The sequence below is a fragment of the Oncorhynchus masou genome, chromosome 27, assembly GCF_036934945.1.
Source record: "Oncorhynchus masou masou isolate Uvic2021 chromosome 27, UVic_Omas_1.1, whole genome shotgun sequence".
Taxonomy (NCBI): Eukaryota; Metazoa; Chordata; class Actinopteri; order Salmoniformes; family Salmonidae; genus Oncorhynchus; species Oncorhynchus masou.
This window is the reverse complement of record NC_088238.1, coordinates 33,996,992-34,019,999: the sequence shown is the minus strand read 5'-3', so window position 1 is coordinate 34,019,999 and position 23,008 is coordinate 33,996,992. Positions and strand designations below refer to the sequence as shown.

Below are 23,008 nucleotides of genomic sequence, written 5' to 3'. Positions count from 1 at the left end.
GAACATTGCCCACCTGTCTTTTGCATCCTTACACCCACCAATCCAATGTTTTAGTCAAGGCTAAATCCCCGAAGGGGGGTGAGCGAGTGCACACTTCAGGCAGAGGGGTGGGGGGGGGATCAGAAGTCAGTGTACAGTATAGACAGGATGGTATAGTAGCGGATTAGTTAGTGTTTGTAATGCTGAGAGTTAGAGTAGGGAGCTCTGCAGATAAATGGCCATGCCATTTACAGCTACAGTACAATATACTCCCTCATGCTGCAGGCAGGCAGGCCCCTAGCTATACCAGCAGGTAGACGGGATTATTTGTAATGTTACATAGAAGTAGAATAGAGTAGAAGTCTTCGAATAGCTGTAGAATAAGTCTTAGTTACATGGTTGGGAAATCCAGACACTAGTTGGCTCTGTTTTTCAAGGGTTACCTGGTAAATTATTCTAATTGACTGATTGTTATACAATGCCTACTACTAATTGGAATCACAAGAAAGTTTTACCTTACCTGATTGCCTTACCATCGATATGAAGGAATAAACATTTTAGTGTTCTAGAGGTAAACTATGTGGGAAATAAAAGTGCTACTGAAAACCGGACAATAGTGTATCCTACTCTAGTCACACTAAAGTTGCTTTTGACAGTGCTGGTTTGGGGTTGTGTCATTACACTGAACACCTGGTTACTACAGAGTATGTCTGTGAAAATGGATTAAAAAAAGAAAAGAAAAAAGTCAAATGAATTCATAATTGTATCAATTAAGACGGGTTCAATTAAAAGCTTAGAACGTCTCTCTTTTGGACTGAGTTTAACGTTATGTCATTATGGCCCACTAAAAGTGGATACATGCATTGATATTTTTGATCCATTTATTCACAAACACTCAGTTAATGTTGGGAGGTTTGTCGTGAACCACACGCACACACTCAGTGCGCACACACACATACAGACAGACTAACCGGTCAAAAGCTTTAGAACACATACTCATTCAAGGGTTTTTCTTTATTTGTACTATTTTCTACATTGTAGAATAATAGTAAGACATCAAAACTATGAAATACCACATAAGGAGATATGTAGTAACCCCAACCCCCCAAAAAAAGAAGTGTTAAATCAAAATATATTTTATATTTGAGATTCTTCAAATAGCCACCCTTTGCCTTGATGACAGCTTTGCACACTCTTGGCATTCTCTCAACCAGCTTCACCTGGAATGCTTTTCCAACAGTCTTGAAGGAGTTCCCACATATGCTGAGCACCTGTTGGCTGCTTTTCCTTCACTCTGAGGCCCAACTCGTCCCAAAACAATTTCAATTGGGTTGAGGTCGAGGGATTGTGAAGGCCAGGTCATCTGATGCAGTACTCCATCACTCTCCATCTTAGTCAAATAGCACTTACACAGCCTGGAGGTGTGTGTTGGGTCATTGTCCTGTTGAAAAACAGATGATAGTCCAACTAAGCACAAACCAGTTTGGATGGTGTATCGCAGCAGAATGCTGTGGTAGCCATGCCGGTTAAGTGTACCTTGAATTCTAAATAAAAATCACAGACAGTGTCACCAGCAAAGCACCTCCACACCATAACACCTCCTGGGGAAATACACATGCGGAGATCATCCGTTCACCCAGACCGCGTCTCACAAAGACACGGCGGTTGGAACCAAAAATCTCAGTCGGACTCATCAGACCAAAGGACAAATTTCCACCAGTCTAATATCCATTGTTCGTGTTTCTTGGCCCAAGCAAGTCTCTTCTTCTTATTGGGGTCCTTTAGTAGTGGTTTCTTTGCAGCAATTTGACCATTAAGGGCCTGATTCACACAGTCTCCTCTGAACTGTTGATGTTGAGATGTGTCTGTTACTTGAACTGTGAAGCATTTATTTGCACTGCAATTTATGAGGCTGGTAACTCCACTGAACTTGTCCTCTGCAGCAGAGGTAACTCTGGGTCTTCCATTCCTGTAGCGGTCCTCATGAGAGTTTCATCATAGCGCTTGATGGTTTTTGCAAGTACACTTGAAGAAACTTTCAAAGTTCTTGAAATGTTCCATATTGACTGACCTTCATGTCTTAAAGTAATGTACCATCGTTTTGCTTTTCTAATTTGAGCTGTTCTTGCCATAATAATGCTTTGGTCTTTGACCAAATAGGGCTATCTTCTGGATATCCCCCCCTACCTTGTCACAACACAACTGATTGGCTCAAATGCATTAAGGAGCAAAGAAATTCCACAAATTAACATTGAAGAAGGCACACCTTTTATTTGAAATGCATTTCAGGTGACTACGTCATGAAGTTGGTTGAGAGAACACCAATAGTGTGCAAAACTGTCACCAAAGCAAAGGGTGATTAAGACTTTTTTGGTTACTTGGTTACTACATGATTCCATATGTGATATTTCATAGTTTTGATGTCGTCACTATTATTCTACAATGTTGAACATAGTACAAATAAAATAAAAACCCTTGAATGAGTAGATGTTCTAAAACTTTGGACCGGTAGTGTATATACATGTTTTAGCTGGTGGCACACACAGGCACTACGTAACGTAAGGGGACAGAGGCACACCAGAGTCCCTACCTTCTCAGACCCAGACAGCTGAGAGAGAGAAACAAAACACAACGTATAGTGACAGTCACTAAAGCAAAGCCCATCTAGCACCACTAACATTACTGCCAATTGGCTGAGGAAACAAACCAAGATAGCCATTGCAAACACTCAACACAGTCTCGCACACACACACACACACGACAGATCATGACATTCAGGTGACAGTGTCGAGGTAAATTAAGTAAGGGCTCAACATAAAAAAAGGGTTAAGGCTCATCATAAGATAAAATAATTACAATGTTTGTTTGACAGTAGTTACGACTATTACAAAAAAAAAAAAAAAATCTATCCTTCAGTTGTAATAGATACTTTGGGGTTTAGTTATTTAGCATTTGGATATCGGCCAGTGTTAGGGAAGTTTGGGTTGGATAAAGAATTGGTTCCTTTCTCTATGGGGCCAAGTTATGTTTTTAAGTTGTCAGATGACAGCCTGTGTGTTATTGTATACCGTATATGCTGTGTACGTGTGTGTGGATATGTACACATGTGTATGCATTCATAAGTGCGTGTCCTCACCCGTCGGGACATTGTAGCGTTGGTCCTCTCCTTCAGCTGTGGATCAGTTGGTAGGTTGTTCCAGTCGATGTGAGGTGTGTCATATTTGTCCCTCAGCTTGGGACAGCTCTTAAACAAGAAGTCTATGATGAAGAATTTGATCCCTGCATACAGTCCTGAGAGCGAGGGGAAAAAAAGGTCAAATTATTATATATATAAAAAAAAGTTGGCAGTAATTTTGTAAAGTACAATGATTGTACCAAAACCTATGTTGGTATACTTTTTTATATAGACGTTTTATGTATTTCTTAAAACATGTGTCTGCAGTAAACTAAAATGGCTCAGTCAGTCTCCTTCCTCTTAAAGACTCCACAGCCACCAACAGGGAACACACAGGAGAAGACCAATTGCTTTAGAGAGGAACAAAAATTGTGCCAAGAGACAATGCCCCCGAGCAGCAAAGAGAATAAAGTGGTGTTTTTATATTGAATGTTACGTAACCATAGCATTTCACTCAGTGTGTGTGTGTGCTACAGCAGTGTGTGTATGATTGTGTGTGCGTGTACTCACCAATCATGAAACCCACAAGTTTAAAGGGCAGTATGCAGGAGGAGAGAAAGGCAACCCACAGGCTTATGTAGAGCTTCTGAGTGATCTCAGGCTGCACCCACATGAACAGGCTGAACACACACACACACACACACACACACACACACACACACACACACACACACACACACACACACACACACACACACACACACACACACACACACAGAGAGAGAGGGCGATCGTGAGAGGGAAACCGTTTGATCAACTATTCAGACCAACTTAGAGAAAAAGTACAGAATGGTAAGACAGTGAAACAGCCATTTCTTACTTACTTCTTTATTTTCTCCAAAACATCCGCCATCTTACCAAAAAGGTTCTGTGAAAAAAAGCCCCCAAAAAATGACTTTTCCGAAACATACGTCTGAATGTGGTGTGTTTGCGTGTATGTACGCGTGCTTGTGTATGTTCACTACTACTGTACCTGGGCTTTTTGTGCAACGTCAAGCACTAACTGGAACTTTTCAGACACAGTCAAGTCATCCTTTGACGGTTCCTACATGAAACAAACCCAAAATTTAAAAAAAAATCAGCTCATTCCATTCCAAAAAGTTAGGAAATACAACAGGCCACTTCCTGAGAGGTCAGAGAAAGTCATGTGAAAATGGGAGGTCTCTTACTATAGGATCCGTAATATCCGGCACAATGCTCCACTGAATCCTCCAACCTCTGAAAAGGAAAAAAAAAGGGAAGAGATCAAAGTAACTGTAAAGACGTCAAAACTCTAAAGCAGGGATGGACAACTGGTGGCCCACACCTGCGCATCAATTTCAATTATTTTTTTTAGAACTCAGGTCGGGGTCTCAACTTACTGTTGAGAGTTTGAATAATAGAATACACAACATTTGGTTGTGCATCAGAAGTTTCTCTTATGTCAGTCACTCAATTAGCCCATGTCAGCTACATTTCTTTAGATTGGTAAGTTAGTCTAGCGGCCAGCTATCTACACTTGTAGTAATCGTTGTTGAATTACTGACCCATTGATTTTATAAGTCACTCAGAATTCATGCAATTCTCTCTCTCCACCCAATGGCAAAATGAGTAGAATTGCAGGAAATTAAATCTGCAACTTCAATTTTCCCTCTGCTGTCAAGAGAGCGCCTAAAAATGTTTTGTTCACAAGGCGGGGTGGGTTACAAGGTTTTGCTGAGGGTCCCCTTAAACTAGAGATGGCTCTGACTGCATGTGTGGGTATGGATGAGGGTACAGAGACCTGCGAGCCACTGCAGTCCCCCATGGTGAGTTCAGATTTGTGGTGGCCCCCACTCCCATCAAAGTTGCCCATCCCTGCTCTAAAGGACTCTGTGAAAATGAGTTGCCCCACATTAAATAGGTAGGTACCGTGTAATTACATGTAATTGAGAGCAGAGTATGGATTAATTGATCCCAACTTGGCAAATATGAACAAAAATAAAATGTAAAAGTGTTAGTCCCTTGTTTCATGAGCTGAAATAATGTCCCCGAAATTGTCCCTATGCAACAAAAGGAAAGCTAATTTCTTTAACATTTTGTACATGGTTGTTAGTGAGCACTTCTCCTTTGCCAAGATAATCTATATACCTGACAGGTCGGCATATCAAGACGCATATTAAAAAGTATGATAATTACACAGGTGCACCTTGTGCTGGTGACAATAAAAAGGCCACTCTAATATGTGCAGTTTTGTCACAGCACAATGCCACAGATGTCTCAAGTTTTGAGCGAGCATGCAATTGGCAAACTTACTGCAGGAATATCCAAGCTGTTGCCAGAGAATTTCATCAATTCATTTCTCTACCATAAGCCGCCTCCAACGTCATTGTGGAGAATTTGGTAGTACATCTAACCGGCCTTACAACCGCAGATCACGTGTAACCACACCAGACCAGGACCTCCACATCACCTGCAGGATCGTCTGAGACCAGCCACCGGGACAGCTGATGAAACTGGGTTTGCACAACCAAAGAATTACTGCGCAAACTGTCAGACACCTTCTCAGGGAAGCTCATCTGCGTGCTCGTCGTCCTCACCAGGGTCTTGACCTGGCTACAGTTCTGCGTCGTAACAGACTCAAATGCTCACCTTCGATGGCCACTGGCACGCTGGAGAAGTGTGCTCTTCTCGGATGAATCCTGGTTTCAACTGTACCGGGCAGACAGCGTGTATGGCGTTGTGTTGACGAGCGGTTTGCTGATGTCAACACTGAACTGAGTGCGCCAGGGTGGCGGTGGGGTTATGGTAGGGGCAGGCATAAGCTACAGACAACGAACACAACTGCATTTTTTCGTTAGCAATTTGAATGCACAGAGATAACATGACGAGTTCCTGAGGCCCATTGTTGAGCCATTCAACTGCCACCATCACCTAATTTCAGCATGATAATGCACGGCTCCATGTTGCAAGGATCTGTACACCTTGCCTGGAAGCTGAAAATATCCCGGTTTCTTCCATGGCCTGCATACTCTGACATGTAACCCATTGAGCATGTTTGGGATGTTCGTGAAATTGTTGCATGTTGCTTTTATATTTTGTTCATTGCAGAGCATGTGAGCCGAGTTGAGCGGTTGGAAATCCCGCTCTGTCCTTTCCTATCGCTCTGCTAAAAAATGCTCCAAATAATCTCCATTCATTAAAATAAGTTTAACCAACACCCACCTATTTTTGTGACTACCTAGACCTACCAATTGGTTGTACAGTATTGAAACCAGTGGAGAATATTCTCTCCACACTTGCAGAGCCACTGGGGATGCTAAACACCCTTTTGGCCACTTGCCAGGCTGGGCAGAGATGCAGAGTTGTTTTTTCTTTTTCTTTCTATATGTAGGCCTAAAAGGTTTTTTAGGCTAAATAACCCAATCAAAACAAAAAGCTGCTTGAAATGTGGGAATATTCCAGGCCTATTGGGTGTCACTACAGTCCCTGGTTCAAATCCAGGCTGTATCACATTCGGCCGTGATTGGGAGTCACATAGGGCGGCGCACAATTGGTCCAGCATCGTCCGGGTTTGGCCGCCATTGTAAATAAGAATTTTACAATGAAGAACTGACTTGCCTAGTTAGATAAATGTTAAATAAAATAAAAATAATATTGGGCCATAATCAATGATGGCCTATTGTATAGATAATAGAGGTCGACCGATTAATCGGAATGGCCGATTAATTAGGGCCGATTTCAAGTTTTCATAACAATTGGAAATCGATATTTTTGGACACTGATTTGGCCGATTCCTTTTTTTTACACCTTTATTTAACTAGGGAAGTCAGTTAAGAACACATTCTTATTTTCAATGATGGCCTAGGAACCTTGGGTTAACTGCCTCGTTCAGGGGCAGAATGACAGATTTTTACCTTGTCAGCTCAGGGATTCAATCTTGCAACCTTACAGTTAACTAGTCCAACGCTCTAACCACCTGATTACATTGCACTCCACGAGGAGCCTGCCTGTTACGCGAATGCAGTAAGAAACCAAGGTAAGTTGCTAGCTAGCATTAAACTTGTAAAAAACAATCAATCAATCATAATCACTAGTTAACTACACATGGTTGATGATATTACTAGTTTATCCAGCGTGTCCTGCGTTGCATATAATCGATGTGATGCGCATTTGAGAATAAGGACAGTCGTTGCTCCAACGTGTACCTAACCATAAACATCAATGCCTTTCTTAAAATCAATACAAAGAAGTATATATTTTTAAACCTGCATATTTAGCTAAAAGAAATCCAGGTTAGCAGGCAATATTAACCTGGTGAAATAGTGTCACTTCTCTCGCTTTCATTGCCCACAGAACCACTTTAAACAATGCTACCTAATATAATGTTTACATACCCTACATTATTCATCTCATATGTATACGTATATACTGTACTCTATATCATCTACTGCATCTTTATGTAATACATGTATCACTAGCCACTTTAACTATGCCACTTTGTTTACATACTCATCTCATATGTATATACTGTACTCGATACCATCTACTGTATCTTGCCTATGCCGCTCTGTACCATCACTCATACATATATCTTTATGTACATATTCTTTATCCCCCTACACTTGTGTGTATAAGACAGTAGTTTTGGAATTGTTAGTTAGATTACTTGTTGGTTATTACTGCATTGTCGGAACTAGAAGCACAAACATTTCGCTACACTCGCATTAACATCTGCTAACCATGTGTATGTGACAAATAAAATTTGATTTGGAAAAAAATTTGAGTCAGGGTATATGCAACAGTTTGGCCCGCCTGGCTCGTTGCAAACTAATCTGCCAGAATTTTACGTAATTATGACATAACATTGAAGGTTGTGCAATGTAACAGGAATATTTAGACTTATGGATGCCACCTGTTAGATAAAATACGGAATGGTTTCGTGTTTCACTGAAAGAATAAACATTTTGTTTTCGAGATGATAGTTTCCGGATTCGACCATGTTAATGACCTAAGGCTCGTATTTCTCTGTGTGTTATGTTATAATTAAGTCAATGATTTGATAGAGCAGTCTGACTGAGCGATGGTAGGCACCAGCAGGCTCGTAAGCATTCGTTCAAACAGCACTTTTGTGCGTTTTGCCAGCAGCTCTTCGCTGTGCCTTTTATGACTTCAAGCCTATCAACTCCCGAGATTAGGCTGGTGTAACCGATGTCAAATGGCTAGCTAGTTAGCGGGGTGCGCACTAATAGCGTTTCAAACGTCACTTGCTCTGAGACTTGGAGTAGTTGTTCCCCTTGCTCTGCATGGGTAACGCTGCTTCGAGGGTGGCTGTTGTCGATGTGTTCCTGGTGCGAGCCCAGGTAGGAGCGAGGAGAGGGACGGAAGCTATACTCCTACACCGGCAATACTAAAGTGCCTATAAGAACATCCAATAGTCAAAGGTATATGAAATACAAATAGTCCCATAATTCCTATAATAACTACAACCTAAAACTTCTTACCTGGGAATATTAAAGACTCATGTTTAAAAGGAACCAAAAAAGAAACGTTAGCTTTCTTACAAGGTACGTATTGCACTTGTTCTTTCTTCTCCAACACTTTGTTTTTGCATTATTTAAACCAAACATGTTTAATAATTTGAGGCTAAATTTATTTTATTGATGTATTATATTACGTGTTCATTCAGTATTGTTGTAATTGTCATTATTACAAATACATTTTAATATAATCGGCCGATTAATCGGTATCTGCTTTTTTTTGGTCCTCGGTACCGGCGTTGAAAAATTATAATCGGTCGACCTCTAATAGATAATAGAATGAAAACGAACAAAAGTTTAACAGCTCAAATGTTTGTTTATAAATACTTTGCTACAATGACACACAATGTTTAACACACACACACACACACAACGGATGTGAAACGGCTAGCTTAGTTAGCGGTGGTGCGCGCTAAATAGCGTTTCAAATCGGTGACGTCACTTGCTCCGAGACCTTGAAGTAGTAGTTCCCCTTGCTCTGCAAGGGCCGCAGCTTTTTTTTTTGGAGCGATGGGTGACGATGCTTCTTGGGTGTCAGTTGTTGATGTGTGCAGAGGGTCCCTGGTTCGCGCCCGGGTATGGGCGAGGGGACAGTCTGAAGTTCTACTGTTACACAAACACACACACACCTCACTCCCTTCTTTTAGCATGTGCACGTTGTAAGTACACCATCATGCTTTTTGGATACATGTCTTTTCAGACTCCACAATGATTCTTTAGTTGTGGACACTATCACCGCACTCCCTCTCTTGGTCCTCATCTTTGCAAGTCACCTTGATTTAGCACCTGTGTGTTTTATCAGTTTCTTTATGAAAATATTTAGGGAACACCATTTCAGTAGCTTAAGCAAGGGGCTATATCAGCACACAAGTCAACTACAAACGCATGCTACGGTGGGCATGCTTGGAGCTCGAGACGTGAACGCTGCTGGAGCAAAATTGGAGCAGGTGAGGAGGCCGACGCTACAGCCTTTGGGAATTTCGCTCCACACTCCCGTCAAATTGGGCACACTCCGCTACTCGATCCAGCTCCGCTCATATACTCTGGTTCAGTGTAGCTGCATCACTCATTATCATCAATAAATGTAATATATATAAATGTGTGTGTGTGTGTCTTACTTAGCAATGAGGTAATTCAAGGAGAGCCTAAGGATGGCCAAGAAGAGGAACATGGGGATGGCCCAGCCATGCCACGCAGCATTCATGTAGATCTGAGCCCGGAGGAAACACAAACGACATTCATCATTTATATACAGTACTTAGCCTACATCCTATTTCTCACAATCAGATTTAATATACAAGTCTTCCAAATGACAAGCACGACTGAATAGAGTGGGAAGTTTGGGATATTGAATGAGAGGAACTTGAAGAGACAAGCCGCGAGATAATGTTTCCAGTAGTAAAAAAATGTTGTTTTTTTTAAATTACCCTTTATTTAACTAGTCAAACTTATACAGGACAGCTCACTAAAGGGATAGTTCACCCAAGTTATATATTAGTTTCCTTACCCTGTAAGCAGTCTATGGACATGGTATGACAGAAATCCATGCCTTGGTTTTGTTTGCCTGGCCATGTTTCCAAATGCTAACTTATTACATTTGTGGCACAACTCCAATGCAAGTCAATGGTACCGATATTAGCATTTTTCGCACTTCATGTCCAAATCATCCTAAAGTTCCTCAAATTAATTGTGTAGCTCAATGAAGTTACTTTCAGATGGATTTGGACATGACTCGCATATCCCTTTAAAAAAGACAGATCGGAGCAGTTGTACTCACTATGAAGGAAATAGCTGAGGTGTATACTGAGTGCCAGTTGGATAAGGCTGAGAGGTTCCTCATGAAGTTAGTTACCGGTCTGGCTCCTCGCTCTGAAAATTAAAAAAAAAATAAAATAAAATAAAAATAAAAATCAGTCATCAACCCATTGTCACACTACAACAATATCTGACAACAGTAGCTCAATGGCAGAAAGTTCTGAGTGGGTATTAATCTATAAATACTCACTGAGTCGCCTCATGTTTTCTGTTAGCCTGGAGAGAGAGAGGGGGACATACAATGGTAGATGAAACAACATGAACTTTAGCAAGCACTTCACACACAGACACCACACCGTGGGGGAACAGAATTCTCAAACATCTACTACAAAGAGCAAAATGTTTCCTGCTAGCGGAGGTGGCTACACCTCAACCCACTGATCATTCTGTTTATGAGTCACGCAGAGGCGAGGAGGAAAGAATGAAGAGCTCGATCTATTTCTCTGTCCTCTCCATTCTCCCCTCTCCACAAGGTCAGCTACAATACAGCACATCCTTTATTCCTAGAGCTTTCTACCTGCACTGACAACTTTAATCCAATCCGTGGGCACTTCAAACTGTGTATATATGTGTGTGTTTACAGTAGCTTCCTGCCTAAGGTCACAATCGGATGTGTGCTTAGCAGGAAAATGAGTCAAGTCCTAGACTGAACCCAGCCAACTTAAAGTGGAGTAAAGAGGAGCATGACATATGAGTTGCATCTCATATGTCACCATTAGGAGTTTACCCCCTAATGGTAAAGGTTAGAATTGGGGGATAGTGAAGCTGATCCTAAATCAGTACGCCGAGGGCAATGGCTGCAGGGAGTCGTATTGTGGTCAAGCCACCACCAGAGGGCACAGACATTGTATTCACTCCCTGTGGCCAATATGCCTTACATGACCTCATATTAAACCCAGACAGGAAGAGTGTTACATGGTTTCACGTTTTAAAATAGCTTACTTCCTACTGAAAACCACCCTGGTCATGTTGCTCATGCAGTGATGTGTAACATATACAGAATGTCCAGAGGTCTTCTGTCTATATAGAATTCACATCACTACCATTAAGGTTAGGGTAGAAGACTACTACTGTTTCTGTGAGTGGTAGCGTACTGGCCATGAGGGGTGCATCAAATACACAACGTTCAGATGATCACTACTACAACACAGCCTCTCAATGTGACTGCTGTTTTCCCCACCTAGTCCAGTACATAGAAATAAGATTACATGAACAAACATTATCATTCAAAACCAATATTCCATGATGGGTGGACCCATTCATTCAGCACACCGTAGGAACACAACAATGTACCTTTTAGCACTTAGCGGTTCCTCAGCCTCCACAGTGTTCTCCTCCGGGACGAAGCGGAAGTCTTCTATGTAGACCCCCACCCTGTCATAGAGCCATCTCCATGCCCGCAAGTACAGGGTCTCCCCCTGTGGCGGCTTGTCTTTGTCTGGAGGGGCCGAGTTGAAGATCATGTTGTCATTAGGCTTCTTTTTTTGTGTGTGGGTGTTTTATGTTATTGTATACTTGGAAGAGGACTCATGTATGCTCTTTCGTCTTTTATCTTGTTACTGAATATAAATAAACATACATTCAAAAGACAGAAAGAGGGAGAGCGAGAACAAGAGAGAGACAGGAAGAGAGGTTACAGGCAGCACAGGTTTATAATTAGTACAATGAAGTTGCCTCCCTGTCGGTTTGGCATTTCTGTTCCTAGATCTGTGCCTAGGGGCAACTTTTATAACTACCTGAAGCTGTTTATTGAAATGAAGACCGGTACAGAAGGAGATACAGGTCTGTAGATCTCCCAGTTCAGAAGCTGCTTTAATTTAGGAGTTAAGACCCATTAACCTAAATTACACACTGAGCTCCTTGTGTCGCTCTTACAGAAACAAATTCATGTACGCACACATACACACATTCTACATTTGGTGAGGCTGCTCTAACACTGTGGGCCTGTCTGGCCTAGATTAAAAACTTAGCCCATTTCCTAAAATAAAAACACCCTTGCCAGTGTCACCAGCACCTGAAGCTACTAGACCCTAAAATGGAACCCTAAAATAATTTATTTTCAAGAGATACTTCTACAGCGCCTCTCCCCCAACCCACGCACAAACAGTGTATTCTTCCAGCCTGCTATCGGATAGGCTGCCTGGCAGTAATCTGTGCTCCACGCACACTAAAATATATCTCTGCTAATGAGGATGTTCAGCACCCAGAAAGTGTTTTGCACTAAACACTGCTATTAAAGCTGCCTGTCCTTACTGCTGGGTTATAGTTTTAATGTTAATGCGTGTGTGTGTGTGTGTGTGTGTGTGTGTGAGAATATGTGATCCGTTTCAGGAATCTATGTGTATGTCACAAGTCACAACTTAACATGAGAGCCATTCATTTTTCTTGTTGGCAGAAAAAAATGCCTTCTGGAACATGTGATCTTTCATCTGTAAATACCAATAAAATTGTTAAAATTACAAGCCTTGATTGGATGAGATAATGAGTGGGCTCGACATGCAGAGAGAGGAGTTCAGATTGATCTGCCATATAGAACGCTGTCTATTTGGGCTGGTCAGTCTGTGTTGGTAATCCTGTCGAACACGGCTTTAAAGAAATATATGTATTGTGTTGTGGAGCTACATAAGTGTTGCTCTCCACTTTCTGGAGGATCAGGTTTTAAAAATCGGTGGAATTAGAGTATGATAGAGAAAACCGGATTATTCTTCAAACTTAGGGCAACAGTAGCATGGCATCCGTGACAGGGAGATGCCTCCATCATGCACGATAGTGTGACCTTACACGTTTACCTAGCTAGCTAGCTACATGTCTTAAGCTAGTGTACTGTTAGCTAGCTAACGTTAGCTGGCTGGCTCCCTAGCTGACATTATTCGTATCCCAGAGCCATTTGCTTTGCTAGTTAGAGCCTAATGTTAGCTAGCCAACATTGAACCTGGTTGGTTAGCGCTCAGCAGATTCATGCAGGTTAACATTAGTACAGTGGTTCGTCCTTTAAATTTTTTTTGAGCTTATGCTGCGGTCGTTCGTGATAGATGGTGGCATACTGTGGTAAATTGCATCATTCTGGCAACAATGGCTGAGACTTAAATAACATGCCATAGAATTCTGCAGCACCCTGCAAGCTGTGCTGCAGTACACAGCAACTTTTAAAGGAAGAACCACTATGTTCATTGCTGTTTAACTAGCTAACGTTAGCTGGCTGGGTCGTTCGTTACGTGACGTGTGATCTTACACATTGTTGACCTAGCTAGGTTCATTTTTTACCTACCTAACTAGCTAGCTAAGTCGGTTTACATACACTTAGGTTGGAGTCATTGAAATTTGTTTTTCAACCACTCCACAAATTTCTTGTTAACAAACTATAGTTTTGGCAAGTCGGTTAGGATTTCTACTTCGTGCATGACCCAAGTAACTTTTTCCAACAATTGTTTACAGACAGATTATTTCACTTATAACTCACTGTATCACAATTCCAGTGGGTCAGAAGTTTACATACACTAAGTTGACTGTGCCTTTAAACAGCTTGGAAAATTCCAGAAACCGATGTCATGACTTTAGAAGCATCTGATTTGGGTCAATTGGAGGTGTACCTGTGGATGCATTTCAAGGCTTACCTTCAAACTCAGTGCCTCTTTGCTTGACATCATGGGAAAATCAAAATAAATCAGCCAAGACCTCAGAAAACAAATTGTAGACCTCCACAATTCTGGTACATCCTTGGGAGCAATTTCCAAATGCCTGAAGGTTCCACGTTCAACTGGATAAACAATAGTATGCAAGTATAAACATCATTTGACCATGCAGCCGTCATACCGCTCAAGAAGGAGACGCGTTCTGTCTCCTAGAGATGAACATACTATGGTGCGAAAAGTGCAAATCAATCCCAGAACAACAGCAAAGGATCTTGTGAAAATGCTGGAGGAAACAGGTACAAAAGTATCTATATCCACAGTAAAACGAGTCCTATAACCTGAAAGGCCGCTCAGCAAGGAAGAAGCCACTGCTCCAAAACCACACTACAGTTTGCAACTGCACATGGGGACAAAGATCGTAATTTTTGGAGAAATGTCCTCTGGTCTCATGAAACAAAAATAGAACTGTATGACCATAATGATCATTGTTATGTTTGGAGGGAAAAGGGGGAGGCTTGCAAGCCAAAGAACACCATCCCGACCGTGAAGCACAGGGGTGGCAGCATCATGTTGTGAGGGTGCTTTGCTGCAGGAGGGACTGGTGCACTTCACAAAATAGATGGCATCATGAGGGTGGAAAATGATGTGGATATATTGAAGCAACATCAAGACATCAGTCAAGAAGTTAAAGCTTGATTGCAAATGGGTCATGACCCCAAGCATACTTCCAAAGTTGTAGCAAAATGGCTTAACCTCTTGGAACTCCCCATCCCGGATCCGGGATCGTGACTAAAGCCTCAGGCTCATTAGCATAACGCAACGTTAACGATTTCTGAAAATCGCAAATAAAATGAAAATAATGCGTCTGCTCTCAAGCTTAGCCTTTTCTTAACAACACTGTCATCTCAGATTTTCAAAATATGCTTTTGAACCATAGAAATTGACTAATTTGTGTAAGAGTATGCAAAGCTAGCATAGCATTTTGAGTAGCATTTAGCACGCAACATTTTCACAAAAACCAGATAACCAAATAAATAAAATCATTTACCTTTGAAGAGCTTCTGATGTTTTCAATGAGGAGACTCTCAGTTACATACCAAATGCGCAGTTTTTCCTGAAAGCGTCTGTGTGTAGGAGAAATCGTTCCGTTTTCTACATTGCGTCTGGCTACCGAAACGAACCGAAAATTCAGTCACCTACAACGTAAAACTTTTTCCGGATTAACTACATAATATCGACCGAAACATGGCAAACGTTGTTTGGAATCAATCCTCAAGGTGCTTTTTCACATATCTCTTCATTGATATGCAGTTCGTGGAAGCTTGCTTTCCTCTCTGTATCCCATGGAAAAATACTGGCAGCTGTCCTTTGCGCACCAATTTCGGCGCAGGACACCGGGCGGACACCTGGTAAATGTGGTCTCTTATGGTCAATCTTCCAATGATCTGCCTACAAATACGTCACAATGCTGCAGACACCTTGGGGAAACGACAGAAAGGGCAGGCTCATTCCTCTCGCATTCACAGCCATATAAGGAGACAATGGAAAACAGAGCCTCAAAAATCCTTGTCATTTCCTGGATGCCATCTCATCTTGGTTTTGCCTGAAGCTCACGTTCTAGGGCACGCACAGAAAATATCTTGGTAGTTCTGGACACGTCAGAGTGTTTTCTTTGAAAGCTATCAATTATATGCATAATTGAGCATCTTTTTGTGACAAAATATCTTGTTTAAAACGGGAACGTTTTTCATCCAAAAATGAAATAGCGCCCCCAGAGCATCAACAGGTTAAGGACAAAGTCAAGGTATTGGAGTGGCCATCACAAAGCCCTGACCTCAATCCTATAGAAAATATGTGGGCAGAACTGAAGAAGCATGTGTGAGCAAGGAGGCCTACAAACCTGACTCAGTTACACCAGTTCTGTCAGGAGGAATGGGTCAAAATTCACCCAATTTATTGTGGGAGGCTACCCAAAACGTTTCACCCATGTTGAACAATTTAAGTTAAACAATTTAAAGGCAATGCTACCAAATACTAATTGAGTGTATGTAAACTTCTGACCCACTGGGAATGTGATGAAAGAAATAAAAGATTCTAATATTTATTCTGACGTTTCACATTCTTAAAATAAAGTGGTGATCCTAACTGACCTAAGACAGGGAATTTGTACTTGGATTAAATGTCAGGAATTGTGAAAAACTGAGTTTAAATGCATTTGGCTAAGGCGTATGTAAACTTCCAACTTCAACTGTACATGTCTTAAGCTAAAGTGTACAACACCCGTTGAACATGGCCGGTGTCAGTAAAAAAAATCATTGGACAGAGCATCAATTGTGCGCTCAGAAAGCAAAACGAGATGGGCGGGGACAAAGCTTAAGAGGGTGTGAACAATGCTGAATGGGCGTAGACAAAGAAGAGCTCTTCAATCGATACGAAAACATTCATCGGCCATGTTCTCAAAAGTGAGTTTACAAGTTTATTAACTTTCAACGCAGAATTACTTTCCCATTGTTCCTCAAAAATGCAGTGTATGATATATCGTTTTGTAGTGCTGAGTCTCTACGTTTATCCAATGTAAAACACACCATTTCAAATTTTGCTACATCGAATCCTGGTGGTGAGTCACATATGTGAAATCCCCATGATTCCCCACCATCCTGAACCCCCCCCCCCCCCACAGGGTTATTACAGTCTTCCAAGAATAGTCATCCCTACACACTCCCACTGTAAAACACACACATCCACATATCCCAGTCCCTAAAGTGTCAGAGCAAACGTCGGTTCCTCCCCATGTTCTGTCTCCTGTCCTTTTCCCTTCAGCTCTACAGTCCCACCAGACTCCCACTGGCTTCAACCTAACTACTGAATGCCTTCCCACAGTCTCTCAGTCCTTAGCTGCCCTGTGGCCCTACAAACCCTTTTATTTCAGTGATCTATGAGAGTTACTGCGATTTCTAACAAAGGTTTCTTCTGACCCAAAGCTTGAAAGCTTAGCTCGTTAAAATACAGAAACTGGCATCTGATTTAAGTGACTTTTCCACAGATTATTCCCTTATCCTTTTCAGTCTTTGCAGATCTGAAGGACTGGGATAGGTGTGAGCAGTATCAATCCGGTCTCTTTGATTCCATAAACAGTAAAGGTCGGGGCAGTTTTTGGTGTATACTAATCAGCAGTCATAGGTGTTACGCCACAGTCCACTTTCTGCCTTGCTTACCTGTGTCTTTGCCATTGGCAGCAGGCGTTGGAGACGGGGGTTTACGGGCAGGCTGTGGCGGCGAGTCTTCCAAACTGATAGAAGTATAGAAAAAGAGGAGAGGAGAAATAGTGAGTCTTTGCAACACTATGTAAACAAACATTCATGGGCTTTATGCACCCCAAGATTTTGGTTATTTGATGTGTAATGTGTCTTCATGCCCCCACTATGGCCTTGTGGACCTTACTGTACGGCCAAGGAGACATTCCACACGGTGTCCTTTTGGCAGGAGCTAAAATGCCACTGAAATCCATTCTGAGTAGACAGGGTGAACCCTAAGATTTACTTAAAAGGAAAATTCCACCCCCCAAAAAAACGCTATTTTGGTATTCGCAGCATTTCTGTATTCTGAAAGTTATACATGTTAAAACTTGATTGTTGACATGCAAAACACATTTGGGACTATATCAACAATGGACTAATGAAACAAATACCAAAAGATAGTTTTGGGACACAGAAGTGAACGTCCCAAGACTAACATAACTGCTGCGTCATGCTCTGCGCTCTGGTATAGAGGCGCGTGATTTGGTTATGACACATACAAACACTACAGTGAGCACACACACGGTCCTTGAGGACTTCCCTGCCATGTGCCAACCAAGCTGCAGCTATTTATACCCGCTGCAGCCCCAGGGTGATCCACCCCACCAAAGGACCCCCTCACTGGGATAGGCAGGATGGTAGGCAGGGAGTAGAGTGTTGCAGCACTGAAGGCAGCACAGACAGACAGAGTGAAGTGACTAACTAAGTGTTCACTAAGCAAGCAACACTTAGAGAATGAGACGACACACATTGTTCCCCTCACTCTCTCCATCACACACCTGGATTTTAGCACCTCGTTCATCCTCAGTTCGAGGTCGAGCCTCTTCCCTCGCTCTCTCTCCAGCTCTTCCTTCATCTTCTCCACATTGGTTTCCTCTCGTAGCTTCCTCAACTCCTCTTCTGAAAAACACACACACACACACACACACGACTGGTATCATCGCAATTCAACGGCTCAAGCACGAGACGTATGTGGCAGGGTCTACAGTCAATCACGGATAACAAAAAGAAAACCAGCCCAGTCGCGGACATCGACATCTTGCTCCCAGACAAATTAAACAACTTCTTTGCTCGCGTTGAGGACAATACAGTGCCACTGACACGGCCCGCTACCAAAGCCTGTGGGCTCTCCTTCCCCATGGCCAACGTGAGTAAAACATTTAAACCTGTTAACCCTCGCAAGGCTGCCGGCCCAGAAGGCATGCCCAGCTGCGTCCTCAGAGCATGTGCAGACTAGCTGGCTGGTGTGTTCACAGACATAATCAACCAATCCCGATCTGCTGTGCCCACATTTTTCAAGATGGCCACCATTGTTCCTGTTCAAGAAAGCGAAGGTAACTGAACTACAGTGCCTTGCGAAAGTATTCGGCCCCCTTGAACTTTGCGACCTTTTGCCACATTTCAGGCTTCAAACATAAATATATAAAACTGTATTTTTTTGTGAAAAATCAACAACAAGTGGGACACAATCATGAAGTGGAACGACATTTATTGGATATTTCAAACTTTTTTAACAAATCAAAAACTGAAAAATTGGGCGTGCAAAATTATTCAGCCCCTTTACTTTCAGTGCAGCAAACTCTCTCCAGAAGTTCAGTGAGGATCTCTGAATGATCCAATGTTGACCTCAATGACTAATGATGATAAATACAATCCACCTGTGTGTAATCAAGTCTCCGTATAAATGCACCTGCACTGTGATAGTCTCAGAGGTCCGTTAAAAGCGTTGAGAGCATCATGAAGAACAAGGAACACACCAGGCAGGTCCGAGATCCTGCTTTAAACTTCTTCACAGCAGTATTTGGATACAAAAAGATTTCCCAAGCTTTAAACATCCCAAGGAGCACTGTGCAAGCGATAATATTGAAATGGAAGGAGTATCAGACCACTGCAAATCTACCAAGACCTGGCCGTCCCTCTAAACTTTCAACTCATACAAGGAGAAGACTGATCAGAGATGCAGCCAAGAGGCCCATGATCACTCTGGATGAACTGCAGAGATCTACAGCTGAGGTGGGAGACTCTGTCCATAGGACAACAAATCAGTCGTATATTGCACAAATCTGGCCTTTATGGAAGAGTGGCAAGAAGAAAGCCATTTCTTAAAGATATCCATAAAAAGTGTCGTTTAAAGTTTGCCACAAGCCACCTGGGAGACACACCAAACATGTGGAAGAAGGTGCTCTGGTCAGATGAAACCAAAATTGAACTTTTTGGCAACAATGCAAAACGTTATGTTTGGCGTAAAAGCAACACAGCTCATCACCCTGAACACACCATACCCACTGTCAAACATGGTGGTGGCAGCATCATGGTTTGGGCCTGCTTTTCTTCAGCAGGGACAGGGATGATTGTTAAAATTGATGGGACGATGAATGGAGCCAAATACAGGACCATTCTGGAAAAAAAACCTGATGGAGTCTGCAAAAGACCTGAGACTTGGACAGAGATTTGTCTTCCAACAAGACAATGATCCAAAACATAAAGCAAAATCTACAATGGAATGGTTCAAAAATAAACATATCCAGGTGTTAGAATGGCCAAGTCAAAGTCCAGACCTGAATCCAATCGAGAATCTGTGGAAAGAACTAAAAACTGCTGTTCACAAATGCTCTCCATCCAACCTCACTGAGCTCGAGCTGTTTTGCAAGGAGGAATGGGAAAAAATGTCAGTCTCTCGATGTGCAAAACTGATAGAGACATACCCCAAGCGACTTACAGCTGTAATCGCAGCAAAAGGTGGCGCTACAAAGTATTAACTTAAGGGGGCTGAATAATTTGGCACGCCCAATTTTTCAGTTTTTGATTTGTTAAAAAAGTTTGAAATATCCAATAAATGTCGTTCCACTTCATGATTGTGTCCCACTTGTTGATTTTTCACAAAAAAATACAGTTTTATATCTTTATGTTTGAAGCCTGAAATGTGGCAAAAGGTCGCAAAGTTCAAGGGGGCCGAATACTTTCGCAAGGCACTGTAAATGACTAGCAGTCACTTGTCATCATGAAGTGCTTTGAGAGACTAGTCAAGGATCATATAACCTCCACCCCACCTGACACCCTAGACACACTCAAATTTGCTTACCATCCCAATAGGTCCACTAACGATGCAATCGCCATCACACTGCACTATCCCACCTGGACAAGAAGAATACCTATGTAAGAATGTTGTTCACTGACTACAGCTCAGTTTTTAACACCATAGTACCCTCCAAACTCTGAGGGGCCACCCCCAGGTGGTGAAGGTAGGAAACAACATCTCCAACCTTCTGAACCTCAACACTGGGGCCCCACATGGGTACATTCTCAGCCCTCTCCTGTAATCCCTGTTCACCCATGACTACGTGGCCTTGCACACCTCCAACTCAGTCATCAGGTTTTGCAGACGACAAAAGTGGTAGGCCTGATTACCAACAATGACGAGACAACATACAGGGAGGAGGTGAGGGCCCTCGGAGTGTGGTGTCAGGAAAATAACCTCTCACTCAACATCAACAAAAAGGAGATGATCGTGGACTACAGGAAACAGCAGGGTGAGCACCCCCAATCCATGGGACAGTAGTGGAAAAGGTGTCAAGTTAAGTTCCTCGGCGTACACATCACGGACAAACTGAAATGGTCCACCCATACTGTTACACAGACATCACTAACATAGAGAGACTGCTGCCAACCTAGACTCAAATCTCTGGCCACTTAAATAAATGGACTTAAAAGGTATCACTAGTCACTTTAAATAACACCACTTTAATAAATGTTTACATATCCTACATTACTCATCTCATATGTATATACTGTATTCTATACCATCTACTGCATCTTGCCTATAGGGCACGCCATCGCTCAGCCATCCATTTATATGTACATATTCTATTCATCCGTTTACATGTGTGTGTGTGTGTGTGTGTGTAAGGTATTCGTGAATTTTTTAGATTACTTGTTAGATATTACTGCATAGTCGGAACTAGAAGCACAAGCATTTCGCTCCACTCGCATTAAAATCTGCTAACCATGTGACCAATAAAATTTGATGATGATCATCAGATTTTTTACCCCCTTTGTTAATGCACATAGACTGATGTGTCTTCTGGATTCTGTGTCTTTGTTCAAGATCTGGTAAAAAAAAAATGAAAACCCAAACCTTTGAGATGTTCCTGATCACATTGTATCATCTTTACAAGGAGCCGTTTCAGAATAATAACTGTGTTATTCTGGTAGCTTCTGTGCTGTGATTCAATTTCAACCCCTGCAGACTGCAGTACAGAATGATAATCACGGGATGAGATCGTGATCCTCTTACATTGTCCCACTTGGCTCCTTTCACTGCTCTGCCCTGTACAGAGCCACAAAGGTTAGAGTGATCGAGGTGCTAAGAGGCTGGTCACTAGTCAATACACACCTGACAGACGAGAGGAGACACTAGTAATTGTTTCACTAAACGGCTCGTTTCTTTCTCGTTTCCTCACTTTTTTCTTTGTCTCTCTCATCCTCCTCTTTTCTTACTGACCACTTTCCCCTCCTTCCCCCTCTCCTCGCCTGGCTGACTCCAGTAGTGTCAGGTGTCATCGGGTGACTGGGCAGACCATGCCTCCTCTTAGCCCCACACCGGAGCGCAACACAGTGTTCCTGCTCACCTTTTGTCCCTGCACACACAACCACAGAGTCTCATGAATACTGGAAGAGAGAGAGGGCAACTCCTCTCACAACCTCACACAGACTGGAGGCACATGGTAAATGAACAGCTACACAAAACAACGCCGGAGGGGGGGTGTTATGGACAGAAGACAGACAAATCTAAGTTTGAGGTGTTCGGATCACAAAGAAGAACATTTGTGAGACGCAGAAAAAAAATGAAGATGCTGGAGGAGTGCGTGACGCCCTCTGTCAAGCATGGTGGAGGCAATGTGATGGTCTGGGGGTGCTTTGGTGGTGGTAAAATGGGAGATTTGTACAGGGTAAAAGGGACATTGAAGCAGGAAGGCTATCACTCCATTTTGCAACGCCATGCCATACCCTGTGGACGGTGCTTAATTTCCTCCAATTTCCTGACCCAAAGCGCAGCTCCAAACTATGCAATAACTATTTAGGGAAGAAGCAGTCAGCTGATATTCTGTCTATAATGGTGGCCAGCACAATCACCGGATCTCAATGCTATCGAGCTGTTGTGGGAGCAGCTTCACTGTATGGTACGTAAGAAGTGCCCATCAAGCCAATCCAACTTGTGGGAGGTGCTTCAGGAAGCATAGGGTGAATCTCTGAAGATTACCTCGACAAATTGACACCTAGAATGCCAAAGGTCTGCAAGGCTGTAATTGCTGCAAATGGATGATTCTTTGACAAAAGCAAAGTTCAAATGACACAATTCTTTCAATTAAAAATCATTATAACCCTGTCAATGTCTTCACTATATTTCCTATTCATTTTGCAACTAATTTCATGTATGTTTTCACGGAAAAAAAGGACATTTCTAAGTGACCCCAAACTTTTGAACGAGATGAGCAAGATCCAGTCCATCTGGGAATCAGAGTTGTCAGTTGAAAACAATAGAAGCCATACTCTTTGTTCGGGAGCAACAGAGCTAAGTGAGGGGATCCACCGCCCTTATACAAATGGTAAGGA

The 23,008-nt window shown here is 42.4% G+C and overlaps 1 protein-coding gene across 3 annotated transcripts in view; it reads right to left on the bottom strand.

Annotated features, from left to right (window-relative positions):
• LOC135516058 (GRAM domain-containing protein 4-like) overlaps window positions 1-23,008 on the bottom strand; it is a 73,461-nt gene that overhangs the window by 4,546 nt on the left and 45,907 nt on the right. For 2 of the 3 annotated variants that reach the window (XM_064940056.1, XM_064940058.1), the window contains 12 exons: window positions 18,175-18,295; window positions 17,315-17,388; window positions 11,761-11,905; window positions 10,658-10,683; window positions 10,430-10,521; window positions 9,771-9,862; window positions 4,324-4,372; window positions 4,128-4,199; window positions 3,979-4,022; window positions 3,665-3,774; window positions 3,116-3,270; window positions 2,570-2,587 (listed from right to left, as the gene is read on the bottom strand). In XM_064940056.1, the coding sequence (XP_064796128.1) occupies window positions 2,570-2,587; window positions 3,116-3,270; window positions 3,665-3,774; window positions 3,979-4,022; window positions 4,128-4,199; window positions 4,324-4,372; window positions 9,771-9,862; window positions 10,430-10,521; window positions 10,658-10,683; window positions 11,761-11,905; window positions 17,315-17,388; window positions 18,175-18,295 (998 nt within the window). The remainder of the gene's footprint in view (window positions 1-2,569; window positions 2,588-3,115; window positions 3,271-3,664; window positions 3,775-3,978; window positions 4,023-4,127; window positions 4,200-4,323; window positions 4,373-9,770; window positions 9,863-10,429; window positions 10,522-10,657; window positions 10,684-11,760; window positions 11,906-17,314; window positions 17,389-18,174; window positions 18,296-23,008) is intronic. The other variant, XM_064940057.1, reaches the window with a different exon arrangement.